The 25,757-nt window shown below is 57.5% G+C and overlaps 1 protein-coding gene across 1 annotated transcript; it reads left to right on the top strand.

The window, feature by feature from the left end:
• On the top strand, positions 1–25,545 carry PFKL (phosphofructokinase, liver type). The gene is made up of 22 exons (XM_066370046.1): positions 1–150; positions 6,066–6,139; positions 10,976–11,053; positions 12,463–12,652; positions 13,335–13,500; positions 13,995–14,039; positions 14,272–14,380; positions 14,636–14,731; positions 15,435–15,527; positions 17,371–17,496; positions 18,396–18,460; positions 18,935–18,998; positions 20,341–20,487; positions 20,863–20,933; positions 21,438–21,525; positions 22,072–22,224; positions 22,703–22,867; positions 23,280–23,341; positions 23,566–23,677; positions 24,378–24,477; positions 24,561–24,666; positions 24,971–25,545. Exons 1-22 carry the CDS (start codon positions 66–68, stop codon positions 25,116–25,118), a joined length of 2,343 nt encoding a protein of 780 aa, XP_066226143.1. The 5' UTR covers positions 1–65; the 3' UTR covers positions 25,119–25,545.
• Positions 25,546–25,757: the final 212 nt, after the last annotated feature.

Raw genomic sequence — 25,757 nt, 5'->3', positions numbered from 1 at the left:
CCGAGGCGGGACCAGACAGAGCGTGTGGCGCGGGCGGAGAGCTGGCCGCCCGTCTAGGCGCCGCCATGGCCACTGTGGACCTGGAGAAACTGCGGATGTGCGGGGCCGGCAAGGCCATCGGCGTGCTGACCAGCGGCGGCGACGCGCAAGGTGGGTGGGGCGCGGGCCCTGTCGCAGGGTGGTGGGCGGGGGCGTCCACCTGTCCCCAAGCCCTCGGCGCGCACCCGCCACCCTGGGGCCAGAACCTGGGGTCAGAATAGGACTCCTGTTCTCGCGGCGCCTCCTGTCACCCTCCTGTCTCCGACCCTCCCCATCCGGCCCCGGGTCCTCCCGAAGCGCCAGGTGGCCCGCGTACGTGCCGCACGCCACGGCTTCCGTGCTCCGCCAGCGCGCCCCCGCAGGAGGTGTGTCTGCACGCCCGCGGTGGCCTTAGGGACACAGTACCGGGGCAGGCGCGGGACTGCTTGTTGTCACCTCTCCTGCCGACCCGGAGGGTCCACGCGCCCCTACCGGTGACAAGTTCCGGAAGACCTGTATCCGGAAGGCGGCGCTGAGCTGGGCAGGTCCTCGCATACCTTGAGAGCGAAGGTCTTCTTACTTTTGAAACGCGGCCTGGTAACACTTTGATTCCCCCAACCACGGCCTCCAGGGTGACTCTGACACCCGCACCCCTCCCCTCCTTCATCCCTCCATCCTGGCTGGCAGGGGTAGGGGTGGCATACTTACCCAGAGCAGCGCCTCAGTCTCTTTCGGAGGCCTAGTGAGGAAGGGGTACCTTGAAGAGGTTTGCTATCCCGAGCTTGGGGAGTTTCCTTTAGCTCAGACCTCTTCTCATCCCTCTGTACAGGGGAAGCCCAAGGTGGTGACATGCCAGGGTCCTGCATTTGGGGTCTGGCAGAGCTGAGCAAGTGCCCTGCTGGAGTGTGGTGGGGTCGGGGGGCTTCTATCCCAGCAGTCTCCCTCCTGGCAGCCTAATCTTGTCCTGACCTGGGGTGCTCAGTTTGGCACCTGTTGTGCTGGGCCATATGGCTACACCCTGACCCCAGAAGAGACCTTAAGTAAACCAGGAAGATGAACTGGAAGGGATGGAGCCAGCACCCCTAAGTTGCACAGCTCGGCTTGGTCTGCCTCCCTCCAGATCAGAGTGCAGACACACACCTTTCCTCCCTGCCTCAGGCCCCTGACTCCCTCAGAAACGGAAAGAGGCTTTCACAAGCCTGAGAAGGCAGAAAGAATTGGCCTCTGTCTGTCCCTGCCTGCAAGGGGCCCTCCTGCAGATTCAGACTGAGCCCTCAGGTCCTGGCCTGGCTGGCAGTCAGCATGCCCTTCTGCAAGTCCACAGCCCCTCACGACCAGTACACTTGCTGCCTGTTCTTCCCTAGAGCATGGCCGGGGAGCCCAGGCTGGGGAGACCAAGCTTGAAGTGTGGCCTTGGGGAAGCATCATCCTATGAGATTAGACTGTGAGAAAGGGAACACCCTAAGAGGGCTGGACCTACATCACCAGACAGGCAGAGAGGCCAGGGAGGCCCCCAACTCCCATGGTGGTGTGGGCAGAGCGGTCTCCACCCTAGGCTCCTGTCTGCATAGTGGAGACAACAGCACCCAAGGGGGGTTGAAAGGATAAATGGCATGCATTTAGTTTGGGGTGCAAAGCCTGTAGTGTGACCCTCAGTGAACCTGCTGACTTACCTCATGCCTTTCTCTGCAAATGTCTCCATTCCCCCAGAGCCCTGGCAGCCTCAACTCCTCTCCTGTGTGCTCCCTCCAACCTGAGACATGGTAGCCATGGTTTTGGGCTGGGGCTGCATCGAGGAGGACTGCACAAACCTCTCCAGTTTAGGGCTTTGTAGATGCGGGAGGAAGGTGCAGGGCCAGGAGGTACAATTGCAGAATGCAGCCTTTCTGTTTTATAAGTTCTGGAAGCAGTCTGTAATTGTGCCCCCAGCCAGCTCCCGTCACTGCTACTGTGATCCAGCTCCAGCCGTGGGTGCTCGGGTTGCCTTCAGGCCCCCCCACCCCATGTCCTTCCAAAAGAAGGCTGACAACATAGGGATCTGCTGGTATCACATGTGCTCTCCTGTGTCTGCCTTTCTGAGTCCCATGTGTGCCCTGCCACGTCTGTCCTTCTTTTGTCCTGTGTGTGCCCTCCCTGGTTGGCGCTGGGCTGACAGCAGCTAGGGTGATTAGGAACCCCGATGTGTACTTGCCCCCTAGGTACTATAGTTTACATTTATTGGAATGTGTGCAAAACAGCCAACCTCACAGAGTGGAAGGCCAGACTTGGGTCCTGGTTGGGTTGGCATTGACCAGCCCTGTAACCTAACCCAGGGACATCCCTTGGGCCTCAGTTTCCCCTCATATAAATAGGGGAGGAGGTAAGACAGGCTACCTGGCAGGTTCCTTCCAGTCAGCCTGGAAGTGGCGTTCTCTGTCAGTTTGGGGGCCTCTCCCTTCCTGTTGACCACAGGAAGTGTCAGTAAGTTGAAGGACAGCTCTTGTTCAAGGATGTCAGAGGAGTTTGTGCAGAAGTAACTAGAGAACTTATAGAATAGCCCGGCCTGCCCACCACACTATCCTACCCCTTGGTCACCCTCTGTGGGAAGCCCCTTCCCAGCCCCTAAAGAATAGTCAGGACCTGGCCCTGGCCGGTTGGCTCAGCGGTAGAGCGTCGGCCTAGCGTGCGGAGGACCCAGGTTCGATTCCCGGCCAGGGCACACAGGAGAAGCGCCCATTTGCTTCTCTACCCCTCCGCCGCGCTTTCCTCTCTGTCTCTCTCTTCCCCTCCCGCAGCCAAGGCTCCATTGGAGCAAAGATGGCCCGGGCGCTGGGGATGGCTCTGTGGCCTCTGCCTCAGGCGCTAGAGTGGCTCTGGTCCCAACATGGCGACGCCCAGGATGGGCAGATTATCGCCCCCTGGTGGGCAGAGCGTGGCCCCATGGTGGGCGTGCCGGGTGGATCCCGGTCGGGCGCATGCGGGAGTCTGTCTGACTGTCTCTCCCTGTTTCCAGCTTCAGAAAAATGAAAAAATAAAAAAAAAAAAAAAAAAAAAAAGAATAGTCAGGACCTGCCCTTTCCTGGTTGATCAGTAGTGCATTGATGTCCTATGTTTGCAGGTGAGGATTTAGCTCCCTGATTCTTCTCCGCATCTCCTGTGCCCCAGCCAGGCTCTCTGTCTACATGTCACCTGGTAATGTAGTGTCTTGTTGAGCCTGGCATTATCTCATGATCACTCTCATACATTTTGTTTTTCTGGGAACTGATTGTGATAAAGTCACAAATGCATCAGTCTCACTCAATTTGGTTGCAGTGTGACTTCCTCCAACAGGAAATCATGGGATGCACCTTCCTGGTCCTCTTGGAGGGACGAGGGGCATGTGCTCCCTCAGCTGGCATACACAGCTGCTCTCCTGCCCCCTCTTCTGACCAGCCCAGGGTTTATTTTTATTTATTTATTTTTTTCCAGGGTTTATTTTGAGGAAGAAAAGCAGATTAAAGGGCCACCAAAAGTGCCTTTTAAAGAAGGCTACTTTTAGTGAGGCGTGTAGGATAACCCATGCCCTCAGGCTGTCGTCTCCATGGCATCCAGTTCTGGGCTAAAATTCAAGAGTTTTCACTTAATGTTCTTGGGTGTTCTCTGAAGGGCTGAAAAAATTACCCTATCCCTGGAGTCCCATGGGTCCACCAGCCTGGCTAGTGAAGTGACCTTGGCAACAGGTTGGCCTGTCCAGCAAGTGGCCAAGTCAGGGTGGGTGACCGGAGAGATGTCTGGGTTGGATGGTGGGCCTGAGTTCCTGGCCACCGCCCCCGTATACCCACCCACTCTCCTCGCCCTGCTCCCAGCTGCTGGCCTCCCTCCCACCTGCCAGAGGTGGGGCTTGGACCTTGAGCCTGCAGTGAGGGTGACTGACTGGGGAAGGCAGATACCCGAGAGTGAACTGGTGAGGTGGGGGTGAGGGCAGGAAGCTTTACTGCTATCTCATCTTCCTCAGTGCCCCCCATCCCACCCACGTAGGCAGAAAGGGTAGGGGAGCCTGCAGCCCTTGGGCTCCACTAATGTGGGGCAGCAACTTTTGAGCTTCTGATCTGGGTTCCTGGGGCAGTCCAGCTGTCTTTCTTGGGTGCTCTCTGGGCTCCTGACCCCCAACTTCAGCCTCCACTACCCTACTTCCATGCATTTGGGGGATATGAGACACTCATGATTTCTTTAGAGGTCATATTCCCTGGCTACAGCCAATGTGGAGGCTGTGAATGTGGCCTCTGTTCTCTGCCAGCCCTGATGTCTGGGTGCCCCATGCCAGGAGCCCTGGGCACTGGATGTTGGGCATCTGGAGCCTTGGCTGTGGGTGGGGAGCAGGCAGCTTGATGTACACGAGGGGGGGTTGGGGTGCCCTCATCTGCTAGGGCTCTGGCAGGTCCTGACCCTCCCTCTGGGACCTGGACCTCTCATCTGTAGATGGGGGTAGTACAAATGCCTGTTTGCTGTTGTGGGAGCCCGGCGCCCTGAGCCTGTAGAGGCCCTGTCTGCTGGGTCTTCCTGAGGTGCTGTGCAGCCCTCTACGTTTGTCTAATTCTGCTCACTTCCCCTGGGCCCTGCCTTCCAGGCTGGAGACCGGGTGAGATGTGTGTAACCAGGGTGGAGGTCAAGAGTCTTCACATTGAAATCACCATGTGGACCACACATGATATGAGGGACCCTGGAGGCCATGGTGCTCCTGCAGGATGCCTGAGCAGATGGGCACTGCCTGCCTTCACGACCTCAGGGACCAGGAAGGCAGGTGTTCCTGGTGGGCCCGGTCACATTGGTGTTTGCATAGGCCTCCCAGGGAAAGGCTTTCAAAAGCTTAGGGACAGACCACAGGATGTGCGCATGTGCTCTGGCTCAGTGCCAGGGACAAAGGCAGGGGGAGCAAGGAGGTCCTGGGGGAGACTGAGCACAGGTCTCCTGTGATCTGACCCTGGACCCAGCATCAGAGGACGAGACTTTGGGTGGTGACTGTGGCCATGATTCTTCCTCTCAGAGGACATGGGCTGCTATGCCTGCCCCTTTTTTACTGAACCATGGGTGTCTTTGTGGAGTGGACTCATGGTAAAGAAGATTTTGGCCAGTGTGGGAACTGGGCCCACTCTGGATGCCCTCACCGGGGCCACTGACCGGGTACCTGACCTGGCATTCTCCTTGCCTGTGGCAGCTGCAACCCTGGCTGTTGGGCCACCTTGAGGCCTGTCCATGTCCCCTGGGAAAGGCCCCAAAGCACCCTCGAAACACAGCAGGGAAACCACCATGCTGGGCCACTGTTGGTGCTCTGTCCCTCTTGAGGGGCTGCCCATGATGGTTGCATTCAGGTTGCATCTTGTGGAGGGGACCTCAAGTGAACACCTTTGCCCTCTGTGGGTCCCGGAACTGGCTGTGAGGGAAGGGAGGAGGCTCCTCTGGGCTTGGGGCATTCCCCATGTGCTGCCCCTCCAGCCCCATAAATGTCCTTCTTTCCAGGAAGCCTATGCTGCAGGGGAGTTGCTAGACACAAGGGCTGGGCTAGGGAACAGGGGTGAGGGTGGCCTGCCCCAGCCCGGCAGCCCCCTGTGTGTGTGCAGGCTGGAGGGCCGGAAAGTGAGCCTGCTCAACCACACTGCCTGAGGCTGTAGACCCCCCCCACACACACCCTGAGGGTTGCTGCCCTCTTCTTGTTTGATGGAGCCTTGGGGGCTTATTGTCCCAGGGCCAGTGGGTACTGCACTCAGGGTGCTCCCTGAGCCTCCCTCAGGGTCGTGGTCTGGGAGCACAGAAGAGGCTGTGGGGGGAGCACGGGGCTGGGTGAAGCCTGAAATGATGGACATTTACACATACCTGGTTGCCACACTCAGGCTGAATCAGGCCTGTTGGCGTTTCCTCATTAAACTCTGAGGAGGCTTATTTCCAAATGCTCAGGTGCTGAAATGACTGGGGTTCACCCTGTGACCTGGGGCCAGACCTCGTACTCCTGGCACAGTGCCCTCTAAAGAGGCAGCCTAGGGTCCCAACATCTGTATGTCTCCGCTAACGGTGTTGCCCTGACCCCCACACAGGTATGAATGCTGCTGTCAGGGCTGTGACGCGAATGGGCATCTATGTGGGAGCCAAGGTCTTCCTCATCTACGAGGTAAGGCTGGGTGGGGTCTGGGCCCGACACTGGTGGGCCATGTGCTCAGTGGAGAGTGGTGCGGGAAGGCAGGGGATACCTGCCCTGTCCCACAGTGGTCACTTGTTGTCGAACTCAAGGCTCAGGCCCAGAGGGAGGGGAGGGTGACAAGGAAGCAGAATGAGAGGGGTCCAGGCCCTGCTCTGGGGTATGAGAGCCTTCCCCCAACCTGGGTCCTTATAGGGTGGACCATGTCCCTGGCAAGAGAGGAGGGCATACTTCTGTCCTCCTCTTCTTAGGCTGGGGACGCCAGCCATCATCCTCCAGCCTGGCCTCTGACCCCTAGCCCTCCTGCTCCCCTTACAAACACAAACTCTGTGTGAATTGCCCTGGTGCAAACATAAAAACAGTACACAACCTTCTTTGGATGAAGTAGCAGAGTATTGTTCTCTTTTGTTTTAGCCAAGCTGGTGGCCCCTTTGCCTCACCCCCACCCCCCAAACCCCTGTGTCCTATTTGGGGCTGATGTGTGTACACATACACCTGAGCACAGGCAGGAATTTCTCCATTGTGGTTTTCTGGAGGCCCTGTGTTATTTTGTTGTTACTTTTTAGGCAAGAAGTAGTGAACCCAGCCTCTCTGCTCTCCTGAGTGCCTCCCCTGCCCCTGGCACCAGGTTGGGCTGGGACCACACCCAGCCCTTGTCTGCATGGACGAATGAGTTGCAGTTTGTGGGCTCCAGCTTTTCCCTCCTTCAGGGCCCTGACCCTTAGACCAGGACTGGGTGGCTGGGACCCTGCAAAGCCCCAGGCTGTCTTTGGGAAGCAGGTTTCCTCAGAGTCTCAGCTGCTGGGCAGGTGGGGTCCATGCCCTGATAATGGTCTAGAATCTTCTGGAGGACAAGGGAGACTCTCCAGGTATTGGCCTAGGTTTGTAGTCTCTAGACAGGGAGAGAAGGGTCCAAGCCCTGCCTGAGACTGTCCACATGTGACAGGTGCATCCCTTCACCTCCTTGACCCTCAGTTTCTTCTTCTATAAGTGGGAATACCAATTCTTCTTTGTGGGAGTGTTAGGGCACAAAAGTTAATGCAGTGCTTGTGTTAAAGCACCTTTCACAGCCAGCACGTAGAAGGGCCCGGTGGATGGGGATGGCTTTTATCCACCCAGGAGCCAGAACTGGAAACTTTGGGCTCAGAGTTGACACGGGGGAGCTGCTAGCAGTGCACTTGGCTTGCAGACAGTTCTGGGGCTGCCTGGGGCCTACCTTGGGGGTGGGGGAAGGAGGAGGGGTGGAGAAGGGAGAGGTGACACAAAGTGGGTGGAGGTGTGCAGCAGAGACATTCTAGAAGCTTCCAAGGCTAGGAGAAGAGGGTTGTGTCTATGAGACTCCTTTTAAAATAATTTATTTTATTTTTCAATTACAATTGACGTACGACATTATATTAGTTTTAGGTATACAACCCAGTGATTAGACATTTATTATATCACTTACGAAGTGATCACCCTGATAAAGCTTGTACCCGTGTGATATTGTACATAGTCGTTATACTGTTATTGCCCACTGAGTCTGCCCCTTGAGTGTGTCACTCTTGGAGGTGGTTGGGTGGGGCTTCTGTGTGGTCTGAAGTTGTTTATTGGGTGTGCTGGCTCTGGGGCCTCCTGGGAAGTGCAGGCCAAGGTCAGCTGCTGCCTGTGTCCTGCCTGGGGACACCCAGCATGAGCTACAAAGTAACCTGCAGATGGCTGCCACCTGTGCTAGGCATGGAGGTACCGGAAGAAGCCAAGCTGTGAACCAAGGCCAGCTGCCGCTAGTGCCAGGCCTGGGGCCACTAACAAAAAGTATGGGGTATGCCGAGGCCAGATGCTCCTTGTCTGAGAGACTTTGGGAGAGTCCAGGGCATGAGCCAAGACAGGCCATTTGTGTGGAAATTATTGTAAATGGCTTAGGTGGGCCCAATAGTTGGGTAGGGTGGGGGGACTCAGGCAGTCACCCTGGGTGGGACAAACAGTGATAACCAGGTTGATGGAGACTCAGATATGGTGCCCACCTTTTGGCTCTGTGGGGTCTGGGGGGCTCAGCAAAGGAAAAATGGCCTCTATTAGCACATCTGTCTGGAAGAAAGCTGCCCCTTCAGCCCTCATCTTGATGCCAGACAGTTCAGCTCCTCCCCGTATGTCCCTGGTTCTTTTCAAATTGCTGTCTCAGTGATGAAGCTCAGAGTAAGTCTGAGTAAGTTCATGCAGGGGCCCTGTAAGAGGAATGCCTGGGGTGCTAACAGCCCTCTGTCTCATTCAGCCACAATTCCCACTGGTTTTCACAACCAGAAGTTATGGGGACTTCTCTTCCCAGGACTGGAACCCTGGCTGGGGGGGGAGCTGGTGTGGTCCTGGGACCCCTCTTTCCTCAGAGGGTTCTCCACAACTGAGATTTTTATCCCTCCCAATTTTTAACTGCCACACACAGGAGTGTAGAGCAAGCCTTTCCTATCAGACGTGATGTGGCTGCTTCTTTATGTCCTTAGTTGTAGGACTTCTGTTCAGCTAGATTTCAGGTGGTTCTGAATGATAGTTGTTCCTGTAGTTTAGCTGTAGTTCTGACGTGGTTGTGCGAGGATGTGTACCACATTTACCTGTGCTGTCATCTTGACTGGCAGCTGTAATCTCTGACCTCTGTGTTGTGAATTCAGCAGAAGTAACATTCTGGACTTACAAGGCTAGAGCAAAAGAAGCCTGAAGCCTTTTCCCAAGTCTTTTAGAATGGATTTTTGTAGGGAGCCAGCTGCCATGTGAGAGGTCCCACTGCTCTGAGGCTGCCATGCTGTGAGGGTAGCCCAAACTAATCGTGCAGAGAGGCCTGCTCAGTTTCCAGTTGTTCAAGTTGTCTTAGCCTAGGCACATGCCGTGGAGGCTGAGAAGTCCCACAATCTGCCGTCTGCAAGTTGCAGAACCAGGAAAGTGGTGGTAAAAGTCCATTCCTAGTCCAATCTCAAAGGCCTGAGAACCAGGAGCACCGATGTCTAAGGGCAGGAGAAGACGGATGTGTCTGCTTCAACAGAGCTGTGTCTGTGAGACTTTGATTTAAGCCAGTGCCCAGTGGGGCAGGGGCCAAGCTGGCACTGTGCTCGGGCTCTGTGCCCAACCCTGGGTTTTGTAGATTGCGAGCTGCCTGTTTTGTAGCTGCTTGCCCCAGGCAGTGCCTGCTGTGAATTTTCAGGTCATTTTCCTGTTTTTCTTTGCAGGGGTGGTGGTGGCGGCAGGGTTGGCGTATATCCTCGTGGCCAAATTCTTGACCAACGGAGTGGGGTAGGGAAGGAGGGAGAGAAGGGAACGACATAGCCTGGCCTAAGCCATTGAAGGTAGCTTGGTAGTCTCCAGACAGGGAGCCTCACTCCTCCTGTGGTCCTGAGAACTTTCTAATTTTGGTTCCTGGCAGGATGGGCACCTATCCCACCAATTCAGGCTGGGCTGTGGGGCTGGTGAGGGAATCTGTTATACCCTAAGTTGAAGAACATTCCCTCCTGCACCCTCTCTCCTGTAGTGCCTCACCTCTATCCCTAGAGGTAGGAGCATTTGCCCCACCAGCCTCGAGGGCTCACTGCCTAGGATCCTATAGGTGTGGGTAACAGAACAACAAGGAGGGAATGGCCCAAAGGCAGGAGGTAGAGCGAGAGTAGATGCCCACATCCAAGCTGGGGTCCAACCCCAAGCAGGAATGGTGGCTCATCCACTACTTTACTGGAATGGCTGGAGGGCTGCCTGGAGGAGGTGGCCCTGCTCATCTTAGCACATAATGATATATCTTTTTGCCATTTACAAAATGCTCTTGTCCTCTATCCGGACTGTATAAAAAACTCCTACTGATAAGAAAGTAGTAGTCACACCATAGAGAAATGGACAGAACACCTGACAGGTTGTCTTCTAACAGAGGCGATCCAGACAACCAGTGGCTTATGTCTTAGAAAAACAGCATGTGGTCACCAGGGAAATTCAGCATATAGCCACCTACAAGGACCTAAATGCAGCCACTGGGATGAAGACTGGCACAGCCCGGTGTTATGGGGGTGGAACACCCAGAAGCCTGGTTGCATGGCTTGTGGGTAAGGAGGTCAACAAATCACAGCTGGTGCCTTGTGAGCTACTGCTGGCTGCTCACTCACCCAGGACTCAGGAACCCTCTTGCAGGAGATGTGTGTGTTCTTAGCAGCAGCCTTATTTCTAATAGTCTCAAGCTGGAGACCTTCCGTGTGTCTGTTATTGGTGAAAGGATCACGACTGTGGGGTGTGCACTGTGGCCTGGGGTACAGCAGCAAGTTCAGACACAGTGTGCAGAGCAACGTGTGGCTTCGCTGATGCGAGCCTGAACGAAAGCCAGACACAAAGAGCAGACACTTGCTGTCATTTCTGCATTAAATCAATGCCCTCAGTATGCAGGACAGCTGGTTCCTCTGGGAGAGAGGGTGCTGGAAGGGCAGATTGCTGCTGGACACTGGGCTTCCATTTCAGATCTGGGCATGGTGACCTGGGTGTGGCTCGAGAACACTCACCAAGTGGGCCACCTATGACATGAGCACGTTGTCCCAAGGATTACACTCTGTAACAATTAGCCTTGCCAGCCCTACAAATGTGTTCCTGAAGGCCCATCTGGGTGCCCTGGCCTCTCTCCCTGACAGCCGGTGACTGTTGGCCAACCCTAATTTCATTATCCAAAGCTCTGGGTTTGGGAGCCTCAGTGGTCAGGACCCATGGGCCGCTCCTGTCGGATGGGGTTTGGCCAGGCTCCCAGTACCCTGCTTGCAGACAATGGTGCTGTCAGACTGTTGTGAGCACCTGACTCATGCCTGCGCTCCTCGGTTTCAGGGCTACGAGGGCCTCGTGGAAGGGGGTGAGAACATCAAGCCGGCCAACTGGCTCAGCGTCTCTAACATCATCCAGCTGGTAAGCCCTGCGGCGAGCCCCTTCTGCCTGTGAGTCGTGTGTGTGCACACACAGATACAGAGATACAGACAGATGGAGACACAGAAACAGATGCACACAGAGACACATGCGCAGAAGCACACCCCATCCCACAGGGGCTTGGCTCCAGGCTGACCATGTCATATGGCTACCATGGGGTTGTGGAGTTGCAGTGGTCCCGGGGCATCTACAAGAGTTCACTTTCAGCTCCAGCTGAGGGTGCAGAGGAGGAGGGGCCCCTTTGGAGAAGACGTGGCACAGCATCTAAGTGGCCTCTCCACACCTCCACTTGGCCTCCCCTTCATCTCCACTCTGACCCTCCCAGTGACCAAGGCCAAAGCTTCCCTCCAGCTTACTGAAGGCCGGAACAGACCCCTTCCTGCACTAAGACTCCTAGAAGCGGTGGTGTTTGAACCACGTCTCTGTGGGGAGACCCTCATCCTCCCACAAAGCTAGGATAGTGCTGTAGGCACTGGTCATCTGTTTATCCCGGGCCGCCAGGTGATGCCTGGCTTAATCGAATGGCCAGTCATCATCACAAGTCACAGATGGGCCGGTGGGGGCAGTGGGTGGACGGGCCTGGGCCCCAGTGCTCAGTGTCCTTGTGCAGGTCTTGTCTAGGCGTGGCCAACCCCGAGGGCACCGCCCACTGCTCCTGACCAGAGCAGCTGTCACTGACGGACCATGCTCTCTTGGCACCCGGGAGACAGAGTGGGTTTGCCACCCTGGTCCTGGTCAGTCCTGCAAGCAAGCACATGGACAAGACAGGCACTGGGAGGCCTGACAGGTGCTGTGAGGCAGAGAAGGGAGAATTTGGGCTCAGCCTTGAGGATGATCCCACTGAACCAGCCCATCTACGCTTGGGACCCAGCCTGGAGTGTCCCAGGAGCGGTGTGATGGGGGGATGGGCACTTTGTTCTGGTAGTCTGTTCAGAGCACAGAGGGGAGGCAGGTGTGTGCTGGGGGCAGGGTCCTGAGGGGAGCCTTGTTGAAGCTGAGCAGGGAGGGGTCACATGAGCCTTGACTAGAGCTGCTGTAGGCATGACCCCGTGGGCCTCAGGGATCTCCCTGTGTTGTTGCCTGGACTATGCGTGTGTTCCCTAAAGTGTAAGTGTTTGTGCATGCCTGTGGGGCCTCTAGAGCCTGCTCACTTTGTTACCTTGTTTGCACTTCCCAAGCCTGACAGGAGGATAGTTTCCTTATTATATATTCAAGGAGAAAGGGCCAGGGAGTGGAGACACCTGCCCAGGCTTCTGGAGGAGGCTCTGGGCTTCACCCTCTAAGGTCTGCAGGGTCCACCAGGCCCCTCCTGCGCAGTACCAGGTCCCTTCAGTGTCCTCGCAGGGCCCTTTGTGGCGCAGTTGGCCAAGGCTCCTGTCTTCTTTGCCCAGGGCGGCACCATCATTGGCAGTGCCCGCTGCAAGGCCTTCACCACACGGGAGGGACGCCTGGCAGCAGCCTACAACCTAGTCCATCGTGGCATCACCAACCTGTGCGTCATCGGTGGGGATGGCAGCCTCACAGGCGCCAACATCTTCCGTAGCGAGTGGGGCAGCTTGCTGGAGGAGCTGGTGAAGGAAGGTTGGTTAGCAGCCAGGGCTGGCTTGGGCTGGGGTAGAGGGGGATGCGGAGCCGCTGCTGGGCAGTGGGAATAGGCAGGATAAGGGAAGGTGGGTGAGACACTGCCTGGCTGCTGGCCCGAGGTCAGGACAACTCTGGGCAGCTTTGGAGGCTATTGGCTGGGTTTGGCTGGTCGTAGGTCAGTGTTGAGCTGGAGCCCTTGGAACCCAGCATCAGGGACCCCCAGGCATGGTAGACAGCAGTCCCAGGCTGATTCACCCATGCTGTGTGGACAAGTCTTGTCTGTAATTGATTCCTAGATGTGGGTGCAGACTTCGCAGAAATATAATACTTAACACTTAGGAACACCCAAGACACATAGTTGCAAGATTGTCCATCAGAAAGTAACCTCTTAGAGTTCAGTCTGTTCCACTCAGGTAGGACCTATAAATGAGGGGCGTGATCACTCTCCAAGGCTGTGTTCGAGTTCTCCTGCTCCTGGTAATGAGTCTACACTCAGTATTAGGGGTTCAGCTGCCCCCTTGCCTCTTGGGAGTCCTGCTGCCTGAGGACCTGGGTAGGGGGAAGCTGAGCCTGGGGACCTTCCCCGGTTGTACTGCCAAATGGACGGGGGTGGAAAGATGGGGTCTTGCCCCTACTGTGGCCAGTAGGGGCTTACCTGGCCCCCACTGCTCCTTCCCAGGCAAGATCTCGGAGAGCACGGCTCAGACCTACTCACACTTGAACATTGCTGGGCTGGTGGGCTCCATTGATAATGATTTCTGTGGCACCGATATGACCATCGGCACGGACTCAGCCCTGCATCGCATCATGGAGGTCATCGATGCCATCACCACCACTGCCCAGAGGTGAGGGAGACTCACAGTCCCGCTGGCCTGGGCAGGCCACCAGGCAAACAAGCTGGGATCCCGTTTTCCTGGCGAGGGGCAGGCTGCCACTCTGCAGGGTCAGCAGAGGCCCTAGGGTGATGGTATACCCTGCAGTGGGGAGGGGTCATTGGCCTGCTGCTGGCCAGTGACGACCCAGCCCAGACATGGTAAATGGCCCTCAGCCTTGGGAGCAGAGGTCAGGGAAAACCAACCTGAAGCCTGGTCAGGAGCCGAAGGCCACATTTTACTCAGACACTTGACTGCCTTGGGCATAAGAAGGGCCATCTGTCTGTTCACTGCTCCTGTGTTCAGTGTCGCCTGGGCACTCCTGAGGCAGAGCTGGGCTGTGAGTAGTGTGGTTTAGCCCCTGTGACTTGAGGGAGGCTGTTTCTGTGGGCCCGTGAGGATGGGCCAAGCAACAGAGCTTGTGGGAGCTCGACACTGACACCTTCTGTCCTATTCCATGTCCACAGCCACCAGAGGACCTTCGTGCTGGAGGTCATGGGGCGGCACTGTGGGTAAGCAGCTGCTCTGGTCAGCTACGGGGTACAGCGGCCACTGGGGAGCAGGAGTGTGGTGCCTTCATGGCACCTGGCACAGGGTGGGTGCCCATTTAACACGGTGGGTATGGGAATCCGTCTCTGGGGCTGGATGGAGGGAGGACAAAGGAGGCAAGGCCCAAGTGATCCAGGTCTGGGGTCCAGGGTACTGGGTCCAGCCCTGAGCAGGTGGCCCCTCCTGCTCCTCTAGTTACCTGGCCCTGGTGTCAGCCCTGGCCTCAGGGGCCGACTGGCTGTTCATCCCTGAGGCGCCCCCTGAGGACGGGTGGGAGAACTTCATGTGCGAGAGGCTTGGTGAGGTGAGTGGGAAGGTCTCACCTGTATCATTTGTTTTGTTTTGGTCTGAGGGCCCCCTTCCTCCTTTGCTGCCCCCCCCCCAAATTCCTAGGTCTTCAGCAAACACCCCTCCCTACTCCCAGGAGGGCCATGAGGTCCCTGTTGGCCCTTCCTCATGTGGGCCCTGTGGTGTGGACACACCAGGGAGGGCGGGTGGGTGTCAGCTGTGCTGGGGCAGGTGTCTGACGGTTCTGAGCCCTGGGGTGTCTCTCACCCAGACTCGAAGCCGAGGGTCCCGGCTGAACATCATCATCATTGCTGAGGGCGCCATTGACCGCAGTGGGAAGCCCATCTCATCCCGCTACGTGAAGGATGTGAGTGGTGGGGGGCCCCAAAGCTGCCCGGGTCACGAGGATGGGATGGTGGGTTGGACCCCTTCACCTTCAGCCCACAAGCATCCTTGCTGGGCTCCTTCCTCATGCACAGGAGGCTCCTGACAGCTTCCTCAGGACAAGCCAGAAGTGGGGTGTGTGCACCCAGGGCTCCCCAAGAAGCCCTGGCCCCATAGGCCAAGGTTTCCCCCCACACCTGTTGGGAGCCCCCCACCCAGTCTTTAGAACATATTCCCTGCAGGGCCAGGCCTGCCTGGGACTCCACATCCACACACTCACATGGAAACACATACACAAACATAACCCGTGTACACAGAAATACGTCCACACGCTCATGTGGAAACACGTCTGCAAACATTTACGTACACAGACACACATCTGCACACTCACATGAAAACACACACTCATGTACATAGAAAACACACATGAAAACATACACATCCCCCCAAAACACACCTACATATGGAAACACATACCCATGTACACAGATACACATCCATACATCGACATGCTGTGGGCATGAACCCTGGGCCAGGTCTGTGGGGGCCCTGGGGCACTGGCACCCTGGAGTCCCTGAGGCCTGTCAGGGGAGAGGTGAGGACCAGGGTTTGGGGTCTGTGGGGTGGTGGGACAGTGGGGGTGGGCAGTGAACCCAAGGACCCTCATATTCTCTCCCAATGGCTAGCTGGTGGTCCAGAGGCTGGGCTTCGACACACGTGTGACTGTGCTGGGTCATGTGCAGAGGGGAGGGACCCCGTCGGCATTCGACCGCATCCTGGTAGGTGGGGCATTGCTCTACTCCGGTCCCCAGTGTGTATGTGGCTGAGTGTGCATGCATATGCAGTATGTGTGCGCATCCCTCACTGTGCTGGTGCTCATGGGTGAGCCCGTGTCTCTGTGGGGGTAGGAAATGAAAACCTGGGGACCTGTGCCTCCTGGCCAGCCTCCATCCCCCCCACAAGTCAGCCACTCCTGACCCTCCAGCAGCAGCTGAGGCAGATTCCAGGAGGAGGAGGGCAGGGTGAGTAAGCAGGGGCAAGGCTTGCAGCTCAGCCTTCCTGAGGTCCGATCCTTGTTGGTTCCAGTCTGGCCCATAGCCCAGGCACCACAGTTTCTATCCTGAGTCAGCCCAATGCTGGGGAGGGGCGTGCTGGATTCTGGCCTGAGTGTGCCATTCTCATCCTGATTACTGCTGGGTCCCACCTCGTCCTCTGTGAAGTGGGAATCATGTTGTAGACAAATGGAGACAGGGTCTGGGGCCAGGGAGGATCCTGTGGGTGCTTGTATGCGAAGGCTGGTCTTCCTGGGGTGGGGGTTGGAGACCACCTGGGCCACTGTGCTGCGTGAGCCTGGATGCTGTGCTTGGACCCTCGGCAAGCTGAACTTGCTGTACTGCACTGAGCCTATTCCAGGAGGGAGTGCGTGGTCTCCACAGTCCCACACAGAGTAGCGGGGACAGTGGCCTCACAGAGGGGCCTTGCTGACCTGGCCAGGCACCTCTGCACCCTAAGTGAGGCCTTGGCTACACTTGGGACAGTCTCATCAGGGGCCTGGGACATCAGGGCCAAGCCTGGGCAGCAAAGATATGCCGGGGTGGGTCTGCAGTCTCCCCGGCTTGCAGGAGAGCAGGCTGGCTTGCTGTTTCATGGATGCTGGCGGAAGACACAGGATGCCTGGGTCAGAGACAAAGGACAGTTTGTTATCACAGCCAGAGTGGCAGCATTTTGTGCTGGTCTGAGCCCTGTTCCCACAGGGTGATTCTTACACACATAGTGTGTTGAGTTACAGGGGAGAAGCCTGAGCTCAGGGAACCCCAGTCTTCCCTGATGAGCCACCAGCACGGTGCCCCTGAGGGAGCAGGAACTTCCTTCTATGGCTGTTACTGAAACAGACCTGAGCAGCTGGTGGCTCACTCCTAAGACACACAGAAAGCCATGGAGACCCAGGGCATTGTCTGCAGGTGCCAGAGGAGGCAGGGGACCTGCCCGCCACATCTCATTAAGAGAACTCAGTGACATGGACCTCGCTTTTTTGTACACCTGTCTATTCCCGTTGGCTGTGCCAGGATCTGCATTTGTGATTTGTCCCCAGAGTGGGCAGTCCCTAACTCTTTTAGCTGGCCCAACCCGCCAGCCCATGCTCATCACGTGCCAGGAAAGCCCTGACATAAAGGAGCCCCAATTGAGAAATTTTGGAGTGGAAAGAACTCTGGAAACCTGGTTCCAGTCCTCACTCTTCCCGTCAGACTGAGTGACCGTGGGCAAGTCACATCACTGCAGCCCTGAGGTCTGGGGCCACACTGTCCTCACAGGGCTGTGCAAGACCTATGAAGTGGTGCCTGAATGAGCTATTGTGAGTGGTGGTCACATTAAGTCACTGCTTCTGTCACCATTTGTTCTAGAAGCTTGGACCAGTATGTGTGTTGGGAGACCTCTGAAAGTTGAGGGTTTGCACATGGTATGGGGCTGGCTTAGTATGGCCCCCAGAGCAGAGAAGAACCAAGTGAGTGCCTGTGTGTACATGTGCGTCCATGGGCCTGTACATGTGTCTGTATGCACACGTGTGTGTGCACATTGAGGGTTGGGCTGCACCTGCCTGAACCCTGCTCCTTTCCCACTCAGAGCAGCAAGATGGGCATAGAGGCGGTCATGGCGCTGCTGGAGGCCACACCGGACACACCGGCCTGTGTGGTCAGCCTGTCAGGGAACCAACCTGTGCGGCTGCCTCTCATGGAGTGTGTGCAGGTGGTGAGTATGTGTCCTAGCCTCCCAAGGGAGGTGCCCTGGGGACCTCTGTGGCCCTCCCCTCCCCCAGAACCACCCGTGGTTCCAGGCCTCTCCAGGCTCCCAGCAGGTTGCCTTGCACAGACTCCCTTCCCCAGCCTCACCTCCTCTGTGTAAGTTACATGTCCTGTGGTCTGGGTGTGTGCTGCCCTCTCGCCCCCAAGCTGGCCTCAGGGTGTCTGGAGAGGGGAATGAGCCCCGAGAGAGGTGGGAGCTCAGCTGAGGTCACAGTTTCCCAGAGCCAGTGGCCATGGCCCTACCCTGCAAACTGGGTGATGGTGGGGGAGGAGGTGCATATGGGGCAAAATGGGAGGGAGGAGGAGGAGTGGGCCGGAGCCACTGGGTACATTCTGGCAGATGGTGTAGGGGACAATCTGTTTGGCCCAGAGCAGGAGCCACTGGAAGGGGGAGTGGGAGGTGAGGATCAGAGAGGCTGAGAGGCTGGACATGGGGATACTGGGCCTGGTTCCACAGGCTTGGTGGGCCTTGCAGTGGGGGGAGGGTGGGTGGATGGGCAGGTGAGGGAGATTGGTCTCCTTGATACGTCTCTTGGGAGAACCTCCAGCCATGACTTCCACCAGCCCTGCTTCTGGGCAGGTTGGGCATTGGGTGTGGGTCTGGGGGCCAGATGGACCTCAGCCTCTGTTCCCAAGGCCTTAGTGTGGCCCCAGGGCCTGCGGAGGAGCAAGGGCGGGCGGAGAGGTCCCATTGGCAGGCCAGGTGGGGCCCGCTTAGCCTTAGCCAACTTCCCTGATTGCTGGCCTTGGCAGTGATGCTGCTGGGCTGGGGCAGATCCACTGAGGCTGGTGGCCTCTGTGGCTGCTCTAGGCCTCCTTCAGCCTGTGCTTTTTGTTTCCTTTAAGACAAAGGAGGTGCAGAAAGCCATGGATGAAAAGAGGTTTGATGAGGCCATCCAGCTCCGTGGCAGGTAAGGGCCTTGTGGGCTTAGGGTCCATGGCAGACTCCTGGCACACAGCCGTGCCCCTAACACATAGGACATGCATAGCTGTAAAGATGGCCTCTGCCCTCTCCTGAGACCCTTTCTTCCACTCGTGTGTGGTCAAGCAGTCTGAAGTTAGGGACAGTGGTCCCAGGGAGGTCAGCTGGTGGGCTGTGGGGTGGGCAGTTTGGGTGCGGGTACTGGCTTAGGAGGGGTGTTGACATTGCATGTTCTGTGGGGGTCTTCCATGACCCAGCAATGGTACCTGGCCTGGGGTTGGGGGCACCAAGAGATAGGAGGTGAGCTGCATCATGTCCAGCTCCTTCGAGGCTGAGCAGTGGGCCAGGCACTGTGCTTACTTGTGTGTCTGGGCTATTGGCTTGGGCTGTGGGCTAAGGCTGTGGGCTGTGGTCATCAGCTGTGGACATGGGCTACATGATGCATGACTGGCTTTCATTCCAGGAGCTTTGAGAACAATTGGAATATTTACAAGATGCTTGCACACCAGAAGGTCTCCAAAGAGAAGGTGAGGTGGTGTGAGCAGCAGAGCCCACAGGGTCAGGGTCTGCCCATGGGGGCTGCCTGCTGCCACCCACCCAGGTAGCAGGGAGCTTTGAGCTGGCCAGGATCCTTCTCCTGTGTGGGGTCTGAGCTGTGAGCCATGGAAGGGTCAGGTTTGGCCTCTGCTGGACCAGCTGTCATCAGCATTATGTTGAATGGTTGCTTATTAGGCAGCTGAAAGAAATTAAATCAGGCCCATAGATTTAGCTCAGAAGACAAAGGATCTGACATTTATGAGCTATTCCAAGACAGCTAAAAACCTGGGGAAATAGCCTGTCTTCAAGAGGAAGATGATAGCAGGACTTGTTTCTGAAGTTCTGGGGAACAAGGCAAGGGTCTAATTAAGACAGTGTTGGATAGTGGGGTCCTAGTTTTGCTGCCCCAGGGTCCACAGCCATAGGGATGGCCAGCAAGGGAATGGAGTCACTTTGTAGCAGAGGCTGCAGGGTAGGTGAATGACTGTGGCTGTTCTCACTGACATTGTCACCATTGGGAGGAGACCCCTGCAGTGTCTGTAGCCTGGGGGTGCTCACCACCTATCTGTGCCACCCTTCCTGTTCCATCTCTCCAGCCCCGCTTCTGTTCCAGCAGCCAGTGAGAGACAGGCAGCAGTCCCCTGCACAGCAGAGGTCTCACGTCCCCTCTCAGAACTGGCTGGGGTGTGACCGCCTCTGGAGCAGCAGGAGGTATTACCAGGACCCACTGGAGCCATGCTGCCTGGTGAAGGCCCTGGACACATGTGGCTACAGAGCATGTGGCATGGAGCTGGGTACTGAGGACACAGTAGGGGAGATGGATATGAAATAAGCTGTTAGTCATTTCTTACACTGATTCCAGGTTAAGGTGATAACATTTTGGTTATATTAGGTTAAATTAACTTGAGTAGTGTCATCTGCTTCTTTGTACTTCACGTGGCTACTAGAAAACTTAGGATAGCTGTGGCTTCCTTTCACTCTCTGTGCTTCCGTACCACTCACCAAGGACGTTGGGGTGCTGGATGCTGACCCTTGAGTGTGGGGTGATTTCTGAGGCTTCTATGCAGTCGTGGTCTCTGGCCTAAACCCACCCTGCTGCCACTGCAGGGGTGCTGCACCCTTAGGGACCCCATCCTCCTAATGCCCATGGCTGGGTCCCTGCAGTTCATGAGTGCGGCCTGCACTGTAGTCCATTTACTTTTCACCAGAAGCTTGTGGCATCCTGAGGACAGACATTTGTCACTCCTAGGGAGAACTTGCCTCTCGTTGACTTCTGTCTGGTCCATGGTCAAGACCATGGTCATGCTCTTGTCTCTGTCCCCTCCTTTGAAGACCCAGTTCTCCCTGGCTATCCTGAACGTGGGGGCCCCGGCGGCTGGCATGAACGCGGCTGTGCGCTCGGCGGTGCGTTCTGGCATTTCCCAGGGCCATATGGTGTACGTGGTGCATGACGGCTTTGAAGGCCTGGCAAAGGGTCAGGTAGGTGTGAGGTGGTGGGCATGCTGGTCACTGGCTGATTTATTGCCCCCTTCCCCAGCTTGCTCACAAATAAACCAGGGGCTCAGGATGTGGAAACGCAGGGAATGGCATGGCCAGTTCAGGTCCAGGAAGAAAATGGATGACAGGCTGAGGGAGAGGGGTTAGTTCCCGGGGTTGGGGGTAGAATGCATCCACGTTAGCCATCCAGCCCAGGCACCTGAGACCCTGCTCTGGCCTGTGGAGTGATGGTCAGGGCTGGCATGGCCTCTGTTCCCCTGGTGGACGTGCCCTCCCTGAGCACAGGTCCATCAACCCGAGGAGGAAACAGCCAGCACCTCTGGCCTGTCCCCCTGAAGCTGTGCCTCCCTCCCGCAGGTGCAGGAAGTGGGCTGGCATGATGTAGCCGGCTGGCTGGGGCGTGGAGGCTCCATGCTGGGAACCAAGAGGTGAGTGTGGGCAGCTGGGAGGTCCAGAGTGCAAGCCCAGCAGTGGGGATGGGAGGCTGTAGGGGAAACCCACTCTGGGCCCCAGGCTAGGGCCCCCTTCTGGCTGGTGGCCTGCCAGAGCAGGCTACAGACCCTCCTGCCTGTGGCTTCCTGGCCAAGGACCCACTTGGGGTCACCTGCATATGGAAAGGCTGCTAGGTGGGCCCTCGCCTGCAGAGAGTGCACATGGGCCACAGGGGAGTGGGGCTCCTCCCTCACCTGGCAAGTGCCTGGAAAGGGCACTGAATGGGTGCCAGGATGCCGCTCCCCCACTGGTGGGTCCCACACACCTCGGACGCTGAGCCTCTGCTTCCGCCTCTCACTGGGACTTGTACTGCCATAGGGCCTGCATTCTCCTGCAGTCAGGTGCAGGTCAGCTGCAGGGCAGGTGCAGCATGTGTGCATCCTTCCGGCCTGGTGGTCTGTGGAGACACTGCCTGTTTATCTCACTGTCTCCCACTGCAGGACGCTGCCTAAGAGCTACATGGAGAAAATCGTGGAAAACATACGCACGTACAATATCCATGCTCTGCTTGTCATTGGAGGCTTTGAGGTGAGCCACCACAGGGGAGGAGACCTGAAAGCATCTCCCTCTGGGGTGCTGAGGTGGCCCTTCCAGAAATCCACGGGCAAGAAGGTTATTGCCAGGGTCCATACCTTCTCTTGAGCCTTCACAGTTCAGATTAAAGCTGGCAGCATGGGTGCTGGTGGTGGGGGAGCAGGAGCAGGGGGAGGAGGGTCCGAGGGGAGGAGCAGGGGGCAGCTCTGGCTGAAGGATGGAGCAGTACGCAGTCTGGTCCCTGAGGTGGGGATGGGACACTCTGGGGTAGGAGGCCTGAGTGACCTCATCTCCTGCCTGCATGGTGCAACACTGGGCTGGTGGCCCTAATGACAAATATTCTTGCTCTTCCCCAGAGGAGACTGAGCCCCTGTAGACTGCAGAGCATGGATCGGGGTCAGGAAAGGACCTGCAGGCTTCCTTCCTGTCTTCCCTGGACCCCACTTGCCCTGACCAAAGGAGCTGCAGAGCTCCTGGGTGGGGCCCACCTCCCCTAATCCCAGCCCAGCCTCTGGTCCTGAGCGCCCTGCCTCCCCGCAGGCCTACGAGGGGGTGCTGCAGCTGGTGGAGGCCCGCGGATGCTACGAGGAGCTGTGCATCGTCATGTGTGTCATCCCAGCTACCATAAGCAACAACGTGCCGGGCACGGACTTCAGCCTGGGCTCCGACACCGCCGTCAACGCTGCCATGGAGGTGGGGCCTCATGGTTCAGAGCCCAGTAACCTACTTACTTTATTTCCCTTTTCTCAATTCTCTACCTAAGGTTATACTTTCCTTCACACTCTGAAGCATTCAGAGATAGGGTTACTATTACGTGTTACACGTGTCACTGAGCCCTTGTTTACAGTGACCTACACTGGCAGCAGGGATCCTCCCCCAGCAGGGACACTCCCCATTTACAGATCAGGGAGATACTCTTGGCGATGTTCCTGGCTTTCACCCTGTTGGTGCCAGTGACACCCCTGTGGTCCCCTTGGAGCAGAATCACCCTGGTTGAGGATGATCCTGTGGCCTATGGAGAGCCTGTGGTGAGGGCTGCAGTGCCCTGGGCATGTGGGCCCCGGGGCTGTCCAGCCTCCTGCTGGCCCTCAGCTTTGGAGAGAGACCTGGTCTCTGCAGCCCATAGCCTACAGCGGCAGACCCGAACCACCCCTGTCCCCTCCACCCCCAGAGCTGTGACCGCATCAAGCAATCGGCCTCAGGGACCAAGCGCCGTGTGTTCATCGTGGAGACTATGGGGGGCTACTGTGGCTACCTGGCCACCGTGACTGGCATCGCTGTGGGGGCTGATGCTGCGTATGTCTTTGAGGACCCTTTTAACATCCAAGACTTAAAGGTGAGCTGAGCCCTCAGCCTTCTCCCACTGTGGGGTTGAGTAGGATCCCTCCTAAAACACACATGGGAGCCAGCCTGGCACAAGGGCTGGGCCCAGCCAAGGAGCCATGGCCCAGCAGGCTGGGGGCTCACTGCCTGTGAGGGGACCTGGCCTGTGACGCCTGTGCCCCTTTCCTCCTGCAGTCCTCCATTCTATGTCCATGTTGTGGCTTCCATGGCATGGCCCAGCTGCTATCTCTCTATATCCTCTTGCCACCTATAGACCCTCAAGTTCCCCCATCACCCTGGGTCACACTGGCTCTACCTGTTGGTCAGTCTGCAATAGTCCTTCTCAGCCTGCCTGCCTCTGGCTGTGGTGGGGGCAGTGTGGCTGTGGCCCTGAACCTGGCTCACTGTGCCCCTCACTCCTGCAGGCCAATGTGGAGCACATGACCGAGAAGATGAAGACGGAGATCCAGAGGGGCCTGGTGCTGCGGTGAGGCTGTGGGCGGGCCTGTGCCTGGGCAAGAGGGTCTGCCCAAGCCATGGTGGTGGCTCCAGACCCTGGGCTGTGGGTCAGAACAAGGTGGAGGGGGCCTTGGAGAGGGGTGAGTGGAGTCAGCGTTCCCGAGAGGCGTGTGGCCTGGCCCAGCAGGCTCAGCATCACAGGAGGCCTGAACTGGCTCCCACTTAACTCAGGTCTCCACTTCCTCTTCCCAGAAATGAGAAGTGCCATGAACATTATACCACGGAGTTCCTGTACAACCTCTACTCCTCTGAGGGGAAGGGCATTTTTGACTGTAGGACCAATGTCCTGGGCCACCTGCAGCAGGTATGGCATGGAGCAGCATGGGTCCCTGGCCCCCTGCCTCCATCTGTACCTGGGCAAGGGGTCCAGGAGGACACAGCAGGATGAGGACCTTCTCTGTGCACGTCTTTGGGGGGCACCTGGGTGGAAGTCATTGGCTGATTCATCCTCACACCCATGAGTAAAGTGACCATCATCCCATCAGTCAGGCGGGGAGACCATGTTCCTGTCTGCTGAGGCCTCACCACTTACTAGGAAGGGGCAGGGCCGGGACCCCTGTGGTCACCTCCACCTGCCATATCCCTTCCTTGTCTCAGCCTCCAAGCGGCCCTTCAAGGAGCTAGAGCTCTAGGGCGTCCCAGCCAATGTGAGGGTTCTGTGTACCCAGAGGGCTCCCCTCACCAAGGGGGTGTTCCTTGCTCACTGATGGAGGGACCTACCTGCTAGACACATAGGCCCAGGAGGGTCACCCCCATCTGGTGACAGCTTACTGTCTAACCTCTGGAAGTAGCTTCTAGGCCACATTTGAGGCAACAGAAGGGCCAGGGGTGCTACAGGCAGAGGGAATGGGGTGTCAGAAACTGCCTGGAGAGCTCACCTTAGATAACAGCAGGGCCAAGCTTTGGGACTTGTGGGCATGGGGCCTGCCTCAGGTGGGCCTCCTCCCCGCAGGCTGGGACTCCTCCCTGCAGGCTGGCCATAGCCTCCCCCACTGTGTCTCCAGGGTGGGGCTCCAACCCCATTTGACCGGAACTACGGGACAAAGCTGGGAGTGAAGGCCTTGCTCTGGATGTCCGAGAAGCTTCGGGCCGTCTACCGCAATGGTACGTGGGGCTGGTGGCCCTGCCTGACCTTGCCCTATGCCATGGCCTGGGGGTGGGGCTGCAGCACATGCCTCTGTCCACAGGGCGGGTGTTCGCCAATGCCCCTGACTCAGCCTGCGTGATTGGCCTTCAGAAGAAGGCGGTGGCCTTCAGCCCTGTCACTGAGCTCAAGAAGGACACTGACTTTGAGTGAGTCACTCCAAAGGTTGGACCGCTGGGCCCAGACCTCCCTTGGCGGGTGTGCTGGGACAAGGCAGGGGTGAGGTGGGCCAGCAGGACTGTCAGGTCTGAGTGCACATGCTGCCCACTGTCCCCAGTGAGTGTGCTGAGCCCACCCTGGTGCAGGCTCTGGACCGACAGGGACCCCAGACACCACCTCCGTGGGCCACTCAAGTTGGGCTGGGCAGGGTCCAGGGTTCAGAGGAGGAGGTGCAGACCCAGGTGGGGGCTGTGGCCCAGGAGGTGCTCTGACCCCGCTCCACCCCCGCCCCAGGCACCGCATGCCCCGGGAGCAGTGGTGGCTAAACCTGCGGCTGATGCTGAAGATGCTGGCACACTACCGCATCAGCATGGCCGACTACGTGTCCGGGGAGCTGGAGCACGTCACCCGCCGAACCCTGAGCATCGACAAGGGCTTCTAAGGCTACCCTGCCACTGTCTTGGCTGCCAGACCCTACCCCACAGGCTGCTGCCTGGAGCCTACGGGCAGGTGGGGGGGGTGGGCAGGCTGCAACCCTCTCAACCCTGTCCTGGGGAGCTCACAGCCTCAGCCTCACTCCCTGCTGTCCACCAGGCTCTCCGCCAGGACAGAGCACCCCAGGCATCCACCTTTCAGCCCAGGGGCATGTGGGTGTCCCTCCAGATATCACTGCCTTGCCTCCTCAGCCCCCTGCATGGCCCTGAGCCTCTTCCCTTACCAGCTCTTGGGATCCAGTACCCAAGTCTTCATGCCAAGGGGAGGGGTATCTCAGGGGCCTTGCTGTGACCCTGATTCTGTGCACTGGACACCATGGCTAAGCAGTTTGTCACCTTTTGTAGGAATAAAACCACCCCAACAGTGGAATGCTATCAGTCTCTGGAAAGCAGGTCCCAGGGAACCTTCTAGGGAGATTGGGTCTGCTGGTGGTTGGCAGAAGGGTTGGCTCTGGGGCCAGGCTGGGTCTCAGAGACATGCACCCTCTGGAGCCACATTCACCTCCCAGGACCAGCAGTCCCCTCTCTGCTGACGGGCTAACCTCAGCCTCCACTGGCTCTGTCCTGAGGGGTGAACTTGAGCACCC

Source organism: Saccopteryx leptura, chromosome 2 (assembly GCF_036850995.1).
Source record: "Saccopteryx leptura isolate mSacLep1 chromosome 2, mSacLep1_pri_phased_curated, whole genome shotgun sequence".
NCBI classification, from domain to species: Eukaryota; Metazoa; Chordata; class Mammalia; order Chiroptera; family Emballonuridae; genus Saccopteryx; species Saccopteryx leptura.
Note: the sequence above shows the minus strand (reverse complement) of the source record. Positions and strands in the feature narration are given on the sequence as shown.

What these genes read in the sequence shown, in the direction of transcription:
- PFKL (XM_066370046.1), top strand. Translation starts at nt 66, where the DNA reads ATGGCCACTGTGGACCTGGAGAAACTGCGGATGTGCGGGGCCGGCAAG. An exon ending in CGGCATTCGACCGCATCCTG is followed by an intron (nt 15,528 to 17,370) that starts GTAGGTGGGGCA and finishes TTTCCCACTCAG; the next exon opens with AGCAGCAAGATGGGCATAGA. An exon ending in TCGGGCCGTCTACCGCAATG is followed by an intron (nt 24,478 to 24,560) that starts GTACGTGGGGCT and finishes CTCTGTCCACAG; the next exon opens with GGCGGGTGTTCGCCAATGCC.